Raw genomic sequence first — 12,774 nt, 5'->3', positions numbered from 1 at the left:
TTATTCACAACTGCCTTTGATTTAGCAAGAAATATACAGGGTTATTAAGAAAATTTGTTGGCAGTCTATCTTTGTTAAATATGACTGTAATGCTGTGGGATGTTTCATATGATAAAATAAAAAACTTATGAATCCCTAAGTCATGTAAGAAATGGTTGTCTTTGTTTCAAGGCCAAGTTTTATGCACCTACAACCATTTTCATTGATGAAATAGACTCTATCTGTAGTCGCAGAGGCACTGTGGATGAACATGAGGCAAGCCGCCGAGTCAAGTCAGAACTGCTGGTTCAGATGGATGGTAAATAGGGTTTGTTCTGCCTGCATTGGAGACTCTTCTTCCTGTTTTATATGTTGTTGTAGGATAGTTTCATCAAAGGAGGGCAGGCAGTTGAAAAGTAACTTTTTAAAGAAAAAGCTCCATATCCTCATTCTTTAAACCTGGTTCAGGCAACCTTTGCACCCGGAGGCCACCTTTAAAAAGTCAACCTTTGGGGACTCTGAGAACTGCAGGGATTGCTGAGCTCCCTGAAGGGATGGGGCTGAAAATGTTGCCCTTTTTGGGGCATGATTTTTTTAAAAAGTTTAACATACAGGTAGTCCTTGGGTTTCGATGGCAATTGGGACTGGAATTTCTGTCACTAAGTGATATGGTTGTAAAGCCATCATAACCTTAGGACTGTATGGGTTGTTAAGCGAGGACTTCACGTGACTGCAACGTGAGAAGTGGCGGGAGTCCCAGGCAAGAAGGCCAGTGGGTGACAGCTATGGGTGGGTGGGCGGGAGCTGTGGGCAGGCACCATGGGGTGTGGGCAGGTGGGTAGGTGCTGCCGGCAGGCAGGCAAAAATGCAGCAGGAGCAGGAGTGACTTGGAACTCCTGTTGGCTTCCCCATTGACTTTGCTTGTGGGAAGCTGGCAGGGAAGGTTGCAAATGGCGATCATGTGACTGCAGGATACTGCAACCATTGTAACTGTGAGCTAGTTACCAAGCACCCGAATCGCAATCACATGACCGTGGGGATGCTGCGATGGCCAGAACTTCAAGAACCGGTCGGAAGTCCCCCTCGTTCAGCACCATCGTAACTTTGAACGGTTGCTGAACGAGTGGTCATAACCCAGGGACTACCTGTATTTATTTTAGCTCTTATGATATTGTTATTTCAGTTTTTAATTACATGTCACCTTTCTGATATTAGGAACTCAAGCAGGTATCAGGAGCTTATGTCCATCCCACACCCAACACACACAAATTTGAGGACATAATGTGGAAAGGTCTTCAGGAGCTCCAAAAAGTTCACATTCCACCCCTAGGTTGCCCATTGTTCTTTTAAGTGTACTGGACAGTGTCGGAAAGACACAGGGTGAGGTTTGGTTAGTACTTGGCACTTGGATGGTATAAGAATAATGTAGATAAATCAGGGCAGAGAGAAGTTGGAAAAAGGAAGACCTACACAACTGTAGAGAAATTACAAATGAGATACATTTTACCATTTGGTTTATTTTACTGAAGTATTTTTATAAAAATGATAATAAAATATGCATTAAAATCATCACAATAAAATAGACTACAGTGAAAATGATGCAGAAAGTCTATGGTTAAGTTTTCCTGTGCCTTTTTGTTGTTCTATAATTAACAAGCTCAAGAGGTTGCTCTGAAGATCAGGTGGGAGGTGGGGGAGAAGGGGAAGGGTAATGGTCATGTTTATCTTTGTTTTTTCTTGTGCTGTTTCCTAAAGCTATTAGAATTGCTCAGGGAGCCCTGATGCTCATACTTGTTTTTTAGAAATCACAAATGATTTAATCACAAATTTCTAATCATAGTTACTTGTATTTTGCTGAAAATTAATGTTACGATTCTTAATGTGGTTTTGAGACAAATTCTGACATTTGCCCCCACATTACTTTTTTAATTGATGTTTTAACATCCTGTGATAACTCATGATGGCTTTTTTGTTCCAAAAACTCTGTGCATTTGAATCCAATGGCTTTTTGAACATATGTTAGACCGCAAAATGATACCAATGGCTTTATAGTGCAAAACAACACTCCTGGCAGTTAGAGTAAGAACAATAGCCAGTTATACCCAAGGAGAACTTTCAGTTGAAAATCTTCTGCCAGTTCTTCTGCCTGCAGTTGGTAGGGTTGTTTTCAAATGGGGTGTGGTGGTGGTGGGACTTAATCTGTGGATTTTGCTCCAACTTCTCTCAGATCCAAGGCATTTCAGGTACATCACCCTCAGGCTGTGTATGTATTTCCCTTGTTATTTCTGAAACCAGAGGGTATTAAAAAACAGCTTGAAAAGGCATGGAAAATGTAGGGATCTCATTCACAGTGCACGAGCTAATAAAGCTTTGAAAGAAATAGATATTATATTATGTCTCTTCTTTCCTGCTGCGCTTAGGACTGGCCCCTGAGATTTCTTTGCCCTTCCTAAATATGTGGGGTCTCTTATTGTTCATTTTTCCCTACAATATGTGGTGCTGCTGAAACTAAGATCTCACTTCTCTTTTCTTCAAAGATTCAGAGTATGGAGCATGTAAAACCTCAAATTAAAGTGAACAACAATAGAAAACCCATGTACTGTAGCTCTATTATTGCTCCTTTAGGTGTAGGTGGAGCTCTGGAGAATGATGATCCTGCAAGAATGGTGATGGTGCTTGCTGCTACAAATTTTCCCTGGGACATCGATGAGGCTTTGAGAAGGAGGCTGGAGAAAAGGATTTATATACCTTTGCCAACAGGTGGGTTTTCTTTTTAAATGTGCTTGTCTGGCACTTGTTATTTGACACTTCCTCCGGGAGCTGTTAAAGAACACATTGAAATTTATGCAGCAACATTGGATTTTCAGGCATTAATAATTCTCCTGATCATTGGGAATAAAGTAAAAAGTTGCTGGAGATTGCAGAATAAAAGAGCTGTAGCAGTCTTTCAATGTAGACCCAGTGAGAGGGATCAAGCTTTTTAATGAACTTGTAAACTTTTTTGAATGTTTAACAGGCAATCCTTAAAGGAGCACAGATTGAGCCTTGTAGACATCTTTAAAGAAATATTGCCAGTGCATTCCCGTGTGCCTATTGCTGAACACAGAAAAGCAGGGCCATTAATTTTCACTTTCAAGCTTGCCATGTTGTAAATCAACTCCTGCCTGAACTTTATGACTAGATTTTGAGCTCTTCATAGAGTGGTTGGCTGATTTGTTCCCCTGCTTGAGGAAGCTTCATTGTAGAATGACTCTCCAGGTTGTCAGTCAGAACTACTATTAACTTCAAGATTCTGTATCATCTTAGGTTTGTATAGCTTTTCTTCTCTTGATTTAGAGTGGTATGCTACCTGCTTCTCTCCACTTGGCTCTAAATAAGAACACAGAGTGACAGCAGTTTAATGAAATTTGGTGGAAAGGAAGACTTTCTTAACCTTTGTTTTTCCTCCTTGCTAGGGATATGCATTTAAAAAAAAAAGCATTTTGTTTCGAGCTTTGGACAAACAGCCTTACATTCCACTGAAATGCTTTCAATTGGTTCTAATGAAAAAGCACCTCTAAGAGTGTTTCAAGTAGGGAATAGTGAGAAGCTGAAACAAGTGCATTGCTCCCTTTTTTTTTACCCTAGGGTCACAAAAGTAGGTAGGGTGGTAATCCATCTGACTGCTGCCTAATTCCTGATCCACAGAAAAAAATGACCAAGAGGGTGATTTTTTTTTTAAAGGATATATTTTTAAAATTCCTGCAAGAAACAGTAGAAACAACAGGCTAAGCACACTTGTTTCCCAGCACAGATATCCATAGAACCCAACAAAGAGCAACATGTAGAATAATTCACTTTAGAAAAGCTCATGAACAACAGCAAGAAAAGCACACTTTTCTAACTACTGGGCTAAAGCTTTTTTCTCTTCCAAATTTTCAACACAATATTCACTTGGTCATTTGGCAACCTGCCACAGGGGTTTAACAAACCAAAGCAGACAAATTTTTTACATTTAACATGCAGCTGGAAAGCACAGTATCAACAAGGACACACACGCACACACACATACCCCAAAGTTCAACAAAAGTGTACAATCTGCATTTTGCAACTTACAACCTGAAAACTTCAATAGCTTTATTAACAAGACTTACATAATGCACAGACCATGCATTTGCCTAATGGTTACATGCCTGCAAAACAAGGTGCAGCATGGAGCACAAGAACATAAATCAAACCTTTATTACGGCCTTTGGGCCAGAAAGCACAACAATAAAATACATAGACCTGTAATTATTACAAAACTTAAAAAACGCAATAAAATTACATGAAATATATTACTATAGTAACTGTAGTACAAATAGCAGTGGTGATCAAATTTGTGCTAAACGTCAGCCATAGGTAGGATGGATACAACAAATGATAGCACAAAATCAGACAACCTGGGAAGATCTGTCAGGGTCCTGGTCAAATAGCAGCAGTGACAGATAGACATTGTGCTCTCTACCAGGGTAGTTCTTTAAAATTGGATGTACAACATATAATCCACGAACTCTTAACTTCTTAGCAATTAAAAATAAACACAGCAAAAGGCAGGCAGAAAGTAGATAATGATCTTTGTCAGTTTTATGTTTGGGACTGGCCATCCTGAATTGTTTCTGAATGTCAATAAAACTCAATTTGACCTAGATGAGTCCATGACAGGGCCAGCACAAGTATCTCTAACCATAACTGCTTAAATAATTGCTGCCTCTTCTTCACCCACCATTCTTTCTCCTCTCATCTGGTCTTGGCCCTGCAATTTTACTAGTTATACTGATTTTTTTAAAACAAGCTCACACAGGCAAACCATTTGCAGTTATGTTATATTATGGAATAATATGTGCAGTATTCCCACTGTCCTTAATAATTATTGATATTTTAGTTTTGTTGTCCATTTTTCCAGGGACATACAAAAGCTTCAAAAATTATTTGTTGTTGACTGCCAGATATACTGTAGCAAAATTTGGCATGCTAGCATACAATTTTCTCTGGATTAATGGAATTTTAAAATGTGGGAAGTAACATTGGGTGATATATTATCACAGCAGCAGTGAGTTTTGAAGAAACCTTAATTAAAGATTGTTTTATTTATTTTGTCTCTGTGTTTAGGTTATATTACCAAATTAATTCCTAATAATTCCTAATAGATTACATTTGTCGATAGCAATATGGAACATGATTGATTAACATCTTCAGTCTTTCCTTATGATTAGGAGCATATTTATAAACTCTCCCAGACCATGCAGTTTTTTGGTTTTACATAGTAACTCTTCTATGTTAATGTTTGTTCTTTTGTGATTTATTTTCAATGTTTTGTTGATTCATTGGACACTTAATTTAAAAAAACCCTCAACGTTCAAAACACCACTGCTTGAGCTTAAATACAACAGTATTTTATTCTGAAGCTGGTGCAGAACTTTTGGAATATAGGTGTGTTGTACTAAACATGAATCATTCAGAACAACCATTTTAGGACTGGAACATTTGTAGCTTGCATCATTTAAAGTTCTAATATTTTTTATACTGCAAGACGGATTGTCTCACTACAGCGCTTAAGATTCCTTCCCACATGAGGACTCTGAATTTCCCCACCCCCATTTCACATTTGTTACTGTTGATGGGATGAGGAATTCTGTATCTGTCCTGATATGATAAATGATTCTAATATATTCATATATTCATGTATCTGTATGTTACTACACTGATTTGCATTGATTGTATCAAATCCCCTTAAGACATTTTCCAGAATTATTAATATTTTGCAATTTTTGCAAATTAGCAGATTTAAGTATTCATTTTTCTAAGAATATATGTGTGTAAATACACCTATGACAGTGCAAAACTTTTTATGTAAATCAGGAATTAAAAACTGTAAATGCTGTTTTAAATATATAGGGTTTCCCATTCCTAAAAATCTGAACTACAGGTAGTTCTCACTTAAAGGCCACAATAGGGACTGGAAAATTGGTTGTTAAGAGCAGTCATTAAGCGAGTCACCTTGTGACCAGACCTGATTTTACAACCATTTTTACGATGGTTGTTAAGCAAATCATGTGGTCGTTAATTAAATCCAGCTTCCCCATTGGACAGTTTTTGCTGGAATTCGCTTAACCACCACATGATTCACTTTACAACTCTCATAAAAAGGTCACAAATTGTGATCACGTGACATTGGGGGGGTGATGCAACGGTTTGCGATGGGTTAACCCTAACCCTAACTCTGAGTACAGGTCATAAAGCACTTTTTCCAAGGCTGTCGTAACTTCAAACTGTTGTTAAATTAATGGTTGTTAAGTGAGGACTACCTGTAATTATTTCAACTGAACTTGAAACCATTACTTGAAAGAGTGGTCAAAATTAAAATTATAGTGTTGGTTAAATAGGAGCAGTAAAAATGTCACTACTTTCTCGATTTTTATATCTTTCTCAAACACCCTCCCCTTCAACATATACATATATATCCCTGAAAAAAATGGCAGAAAATGTTTAATAAATTTATACATATTGGGCAAAAAAAGCAAGAATAAATTCAAAGATTCTCTGTAAAAATGTCAGTGAAGGCAGCCTTGGAATTCCAAATATTAAATCTTATTAGGATGCTAATTACAAACATTTTTAGGTTGATAAATTCAGAAGAATTAACACCATGACTAAAAATGGAATGTATGAATATATTGTCAGTGAAAATTAGGGCACTTCTTTTTCATGAAAATATTTCTCAGGAACTGGAACTTACTCAGAAACCATTTCTTTTGAATATTTTCAAATTTAGAAAATTTTTACTGCTTCAATCTTTTATATTTCATCATGCTTTTATGATGAAGATAACCAGTATCAAAGGTGATCGTTTCTTATTGTATACCTTATTATATATTTTATTGTTATTTTATTATGTTATATTATTTTATTATGTATTATTATTTATTTTATTCTATATATCTTATTGTATATCTTATTATATAGATCTTATTCTTATTATAGCCAGAAAGGTAGTAACAAGATCCTGGAAAACATGAAAGGGTTTGAATTTTTTTATCTGGTGGCAAATATGCTGGAAAATAGCTTTATTGTAAAAACTTACACCCCCCCCCAAAAAAGACCATCATACTAATACAGAAGATTATTTTTACTTCATCTGGTTTAAACTTATTAATTATGTACAACACAGGCAGAACAATTGTCTATTACCCAGTACCAGATTCCTAGATAATCTAATTAAATAAGGTTATAAGGTTTGTTTCTCTATATATACTCCACTGTAATGTTCATTGTTAATAAATTTAAATAAAGGGAAAAAAAGAACCTATCTGTTTTTAGATAACCCTAGGTGAATACACAAAGCTACCTATTATTTTTCCTGAAACATTGTTATATACTTCATAGTTTTAAGATATAATCATCACGTCCAATCTACTCACATTGGATTTGGGACTTTCTCTCCAAGCATGCAACCTATGTGGCCTCTGTAGTAACATTGCATCTAAAGAGCACCAATTTAGGGAAGAGTATTCGAGAGCCATTAACAAAATTGCTTGCAGAACTCCTTTGATTAAGAGTTTTTTTCCTCCAGAGAAAACCAAATTATAACTTTAAATGTGGTAGAAATGTTGACTTGTTTGTCAGTTTCCTCTAATCAGATGACTTTATTTTTACAGCAAAAGGCAGAGTAGAGCTGCTTAAGATTAATCTTCGGGAAGTCGAACTGGATCCTGACATTAGTTTGGAAGAAATTGCTGAGAAGATTGAAGGCTATTCTGGTGCTGATATCACTAACGTCTGCAGGTATCCTGCTTTCCTGTCTAGACTGGTTAGAATATACAACACCCTTTTCCAAGAACATTGCTGATCTCTGAATCTTTCAGAATTTACATTTTTTCATACTTTTCTGGAAATTCCTTCAATCTCACTTTTTGCAGAAGAACCAGTATTTTTTTTTTTTCATATAATCTCAAGGTGGTACAGAAAATCTTTGGGATTTTTTAGGATATTCTCTTTCTACACAAAGGATGTTGAACAAGCTTACTAAGCCTTATTCTTGCTTATTCTGAACTGTCAGTGAAGTATATTCAGTAGTTCTCTGTATTTCCCTACTAACTGAGGGATCTCTAAGAAGTTTCTGAAGAAACACAAAGCTCACCAAAATATTGGTTAGATACAATTGAAAAATAAATGAAATATTTATCTTTAATCCTCTGCAGATACTACTTCATTACTCACTCAGTGAAATACTGAATTCATACTGCAAAAACAGGTGGAAGAGTAACAGGTTAACTCAGTTTTTACCGTTAAACCTTCTCAAGGCTGAAAATGAAAGGATGGTCAGATTAACAGAATATTTTATGACTAAAGCCAAAATGGTTTGAGCTTGTTAACAGGAGTTTGTTTCCATGTTCTGAATTATAAAATGGCTTCTCAGAGTCATTGAAATTGTTGAGATTAACATTTTGTCAAGTAGTATGTTTGTGGCTAGCAAATGGAGTTCATTGGAGATACGGCATATTTTTTTTCAGGGTTCATACATGGGTGACAAGTACAATACTGAGTAACAATAATCCCCATTAAAGTCCTTGGTCTTAATTCACTTCCACCATTTGCCCCAGGAGAGGATTTCCTAATATTGTGCACTTCTAGTGAAAAAGGCCTTGTTTCCTGCTACAGATATTCTGTCATCTATATATTGCTTGCATTTATGTTCATTGTATTTCTAATACTGGGTGGTAATAATACCTGCTGAGTGGCTTTGGGCCAGTTACTCTCTTAGCCCAACTCACCTCACAGGGTTGTTGTTGTGGGGAAAATAGGAGGAGGAAGGAGTATTAGGTATGTTCTCTGCCTTGAGTTATTTATAAACAAAATAAAGATGGGATAAAAAATCTAAAAAAAAAGTACTCTTAAGTACCAGGTAGGCAGTATAATGTCCAATAATGCCCATTGCAGTAAGAAATATTTTCCCTCAAAGGGCTTCATTTAAACTGGAGACCAAGATGCACTACACTGGAAGACAAATTGGATCACTGACAGCGTGGAGTAAAAGACCAGCCTAAAGAGAGCTGGAGTTATAGTCCCTCTTTATAGACTTATGCAAATTAGAATGTGATTTGATATAGCAGCTAGGCATTTTAGTGGCTATAACATATCATGTGCTTAGTTAGGTTAGTGAGGCCATTAGGGTATAACTATGAGGTAATGGGACAGGACTACAAAGACAGCAGGGCCTTGAAGGGAGAAAGAGGCAGTTATTCCATGAACATAGTTTCTTTTTAGAGAGTTACTTTCTTTTGCTTTCCCAGAGATCTGCTCCCTTCCAGTATTTTTTTCCAAACTTATCATCATTCATTGGCCTTCTGAATGTCCTGTGGCTAAGCTGATGGTGTAGTTTTCCTGAGAAAGTGTTACGTAATGGGGCAATGACCCAATATGACACCATATAGCTGAGCAGGTGCTTTGTTTTCCATGGGAAGGTGTCTTTGGGTTAGGAGCATTCAACTTGGTCCCTAGAATTCCACTTCAAATTATGGTTCCCCGGGCACCTTTTTTGATTGATTGATTGATTGATTGATTGATAATATTTATATGGCTGTCCATCTCAACAACTGTGACGCTGGGCAGTGAACAAGAAATAGAACTGGGCAGAGTGTAGTGAACAAGATTACAATTAAAATCACAACAATTAACAATTAATAGGTGATTGGGAATCCACAATATACATTACACCCCTCCAGGTGGGAACTCCAGTCAGCCTCAGAGGAAAGAGTCATGTTTTTAATGTTATTTTAAAGGTCAGCAGGATCAGAGGAGATCATTCCAGACAGCAGGCGCTGCAGTGGAAGAGTCATGCTTTCTAGGTCCCATTGGATGACGTTGCTTCAGAAAAGGCACCTGAAGCGTGCCCATCCAGATGGAGTATATGGGACAAGAAGATACCACTGGAGAAAGTTTCCTGCCCCATCTAATTATTTTTCTTCAGATTCTTTTAATGAAAACATAAAATGGGCATATTGCAAAGTGCTAATTTCTAGCCAGCATTTTTATTTCTAAGAATATATTTAGGCTGCCTAACATTTTGTTGTGAAGTAAAAAATAATGGGTGGCTGTTCAACAGTGCTTGTTTGGAAATGTGCCCACATGCACAGAAAAAAAATTAAATTGGGGTGATATTGAACATCTAAGTGAAAGTGCTAGAGGGGAAGATAGAGAACAAATCTCATCAGTTTGCCTTCTGACAGATGAATATTTAGTGATTTGTCATGCCCACCATCCTCAGTCATTTTGTGAATAGGCAGATGTCACAGCAGCCACAATATTTGATTAGGCAACTCTGCTATTTAGCTTGCATATATTTGAGGAGTGGGTCAAGTATTTGCTAAGTCTCCAGTGCTGGCAAGGCTGCCTGGCTGAATTTTAATTCTGTCTATAGCAGTGTGTCTCAACCTTAGCAACTTTAAGATGTGTGTACTTCAATTCCCAGAATTCCCCAGCTAGCTTGCATCTTAAAGTTGCTAAGGTTGAAGAACACTGGTCTATAGCACTGTCTAGTTTTATAAAGAAGAAAAGTCCCCAGTGGCAAGTGGCAGTGTCTGTGGCAGTAGAAAGAGACACCTTCTAGGGCAGCATAATAAGCCTAAAACTGTTTGAAGGAGTGTAATCTGATGGGTCGGCTTACATGTAAAGCTGGTATTTGTGCTGTTTTGTTCTTCTGGTAGGTGTCCTTCTCCAGTTTGCATCATCTTTGGCCCTTTTCTTTGACATACAGTATTAGCAACAGTTCTGTGATGTAAAAGAATTGCTGAGGAAGATAAGATGCCCAGAAGGAAGTGCAGAAGGCTTCTTTTAATATTCTGTATCCAACTATGTATACTAAATTGATTTTCCAACCAGATTATGATCTTTTTGCATAGTGTAATGGAGAATCATTTGGGTGATAGAATTTAAACTGCCTTTTAGTTCGTGATCTAAATAATTGCTGTAACATTTCTATACATTATTACAGAACAGTTGCTGTATAGCTTTCATTACGTCTGCCTATTTGCTAGATATGTTGGTGGATTTTCATATCAAAACATCCTTTGTGTTGTATCATCTTTAGCTCCTGAAGACAACTAAGCCAACCTTGTCAAGAGGGATTGATTATAAAATCATAGAGTTGGAAGGGACCATTTAGACCAGTGTTTCTCGATTTCAGCAGCTTTAAGATGTGTGAACTTCAACTCCCAGAATACTGATTTAGACCATGGACTCTAATCCTCCACCTGCTCTACCCCTTGCCCCCCCCCCACTACAGCTGTGGAGATGGCTGTCCAGCCTCTACTTGAACACATCTAATGTAGAATCATATATTTTGATTCTATATTGGACGTGGAGGTAAGCAGATAGACAGGATAAATGCTTTACCTATTCCTGTTGGGAATTTGCAACTTATAAATAGAAATCTATTTGGTTCCTTATTAACTACTTGGACTAAAATCCCAATTAGAACAATCAGCTTTCAGGATGTACACTTATTCAAATTTTGCAGTCCTATTTTGGGCTTGGAAAATTACAAAATTTAAGGAGATAAGCCATACAAGAATTCATGCTTTAAAGAAAATGTGTAAACAAATGCAAGTTTTTATGCTGTTGATTTTAAATGCAAGAAATGAAATTTAATAGAATTCTTACTGACAATGCAAAAAACTGTCATGAATAAGTAAAATGGTGATTTCAGTCTTACTGTTATACATCCTTACTAATATGTAGTGTTTATGTACTTTCTTTTGCTGTTAGGGATGCCTCATTGATGGCAATGAGGCGCCGCATTAACGGCTTGTCACCAGAAGAGATCCGTGCTCTCTCTAAAGAAGAGCTTCAGATGCCTGTCACCAAAGGGGACTTTGACTTGGCTCTGAAGAAAATCTCCAAGTCAGTTTCAGCCGCAGATCTGGAGAAGTACGAGAAGTGGATGTCAGAGTTTGGATCCGCTTAATCCTGAAGACAACTCTTTATGAAGGATTTCAGATTTTCAATTATAAAATGTTGGAAGGACTCTGAAACCTTTTAGGCTTGTGTTTTTCTTATGGACAAGATTCCTTTTTAATTTTTTTTTCTTTTTGCACTTTGAGGGAACAAATGAAAATGCAATACAATGAGGTTGTAGTATTCCATAGAAGAATGTTGAACTGATAAGCAGAGTGAGGGAATCCTTGTGTAGTTTTGATGGTCTGCACTTTAACAGTAAATGCCAGTGTCCTATTTTTGTCCATATAGTTTTATCTGCTAATCAGATATGAGATTGGATGGGAAGAAATTAAAATAATGCATCCTTGATGTTAGGCTGTATTGTTTGTCAGATTAGCATCAGATCCTGACCTCCTTGAATGTGGGTTTTTATTTTGTCTTTTCCCCTTCTATGCAGAGATTATCAGTATGATCTAGACTGAAAATATTGGGGATCATTTTATGCTGCGTTCAGGTTGCTATGGCTACAGTGGTATTTGCTAGAATCCAATAATAAGGCAAAACTGTTTTAGTTTCCCCTATCTGCTGCCCTCCTGATATATCAAGACTACATCTCCCAGAATTTCCAGAAATCTTTGGACAGGCAGGCTAGGAATTCTGGTAGTTGCAGTCCTAGCACACCTGGAAGTTGTGAAAGGAAATGTATGTCTCCAAACACAGCTCTTTGGCATCATATCCATCACTTGTAGAAATATGCATATCAGTTTTGTCCTGTGGATGTTTACTGTAGCAAGTGGATTAAATGCAATTAGCTCAGTTGCTGCATCAAAATCAGAAGCA

At 37.1% G+C, this 12,774-nt stretch overlaps 1 protein-coding gene across 5 annotated transcripts in view; it reads left to right on the top strand.

Moving 5' to 3' along the window:
* Positions 1–12,117, top strand: part of KATNAL1 (katanin catalytic subunit A1 like 1) — a 39,444-nt gene extending 27,327 nt beyond the window's left edge. For all 5 annotated transcript variants that reach the window (XM_015887422.3, XM_007424364.4, XM_088140699.1 and 2 more), the window contains 4 exons: positions 172–298; positions 2,605–2,739; positions 7,656–7,782; positions 11,764–12,117. In XM_015887422.3, coding sequence (XP_015742908.1) covers positions 172–298; positions 2,605–2,739; positions 7,656–7,782; positions 11,764–11,962 — 588 coding nt within the window. In that variant the 3' untranslated portion in view covers positions 11,963–12,117. The remainder of the gene's footprint in view (positions 1–171; positions 299–2,604; positions 2,740–7,655; positions 7,783–11,763) is intronic.
* Positions 12,118–12,774: the final 657 nt, after the last annotated feature.

This window comes from Python bivittatus, unplaced genomic scaffold (assembly GCF_059951505.1).
Source record: "Python bivittatus isolate LINGU-HERP-01145 unplaced genomic scaffold, Pbiv_v1 ctg000340_np1212, whole genome shotgun sequence".
Classification (NCBI taxonomy): domain Eukaryota; kingdom Metazoa; phylum Chordata; class Lepidosauria; order Squamata; family Pythonidae; genus Python; species Python bivittatus.
This window is presented reverse-complemented; position numbering and strand designations above follow the sequence as displayed.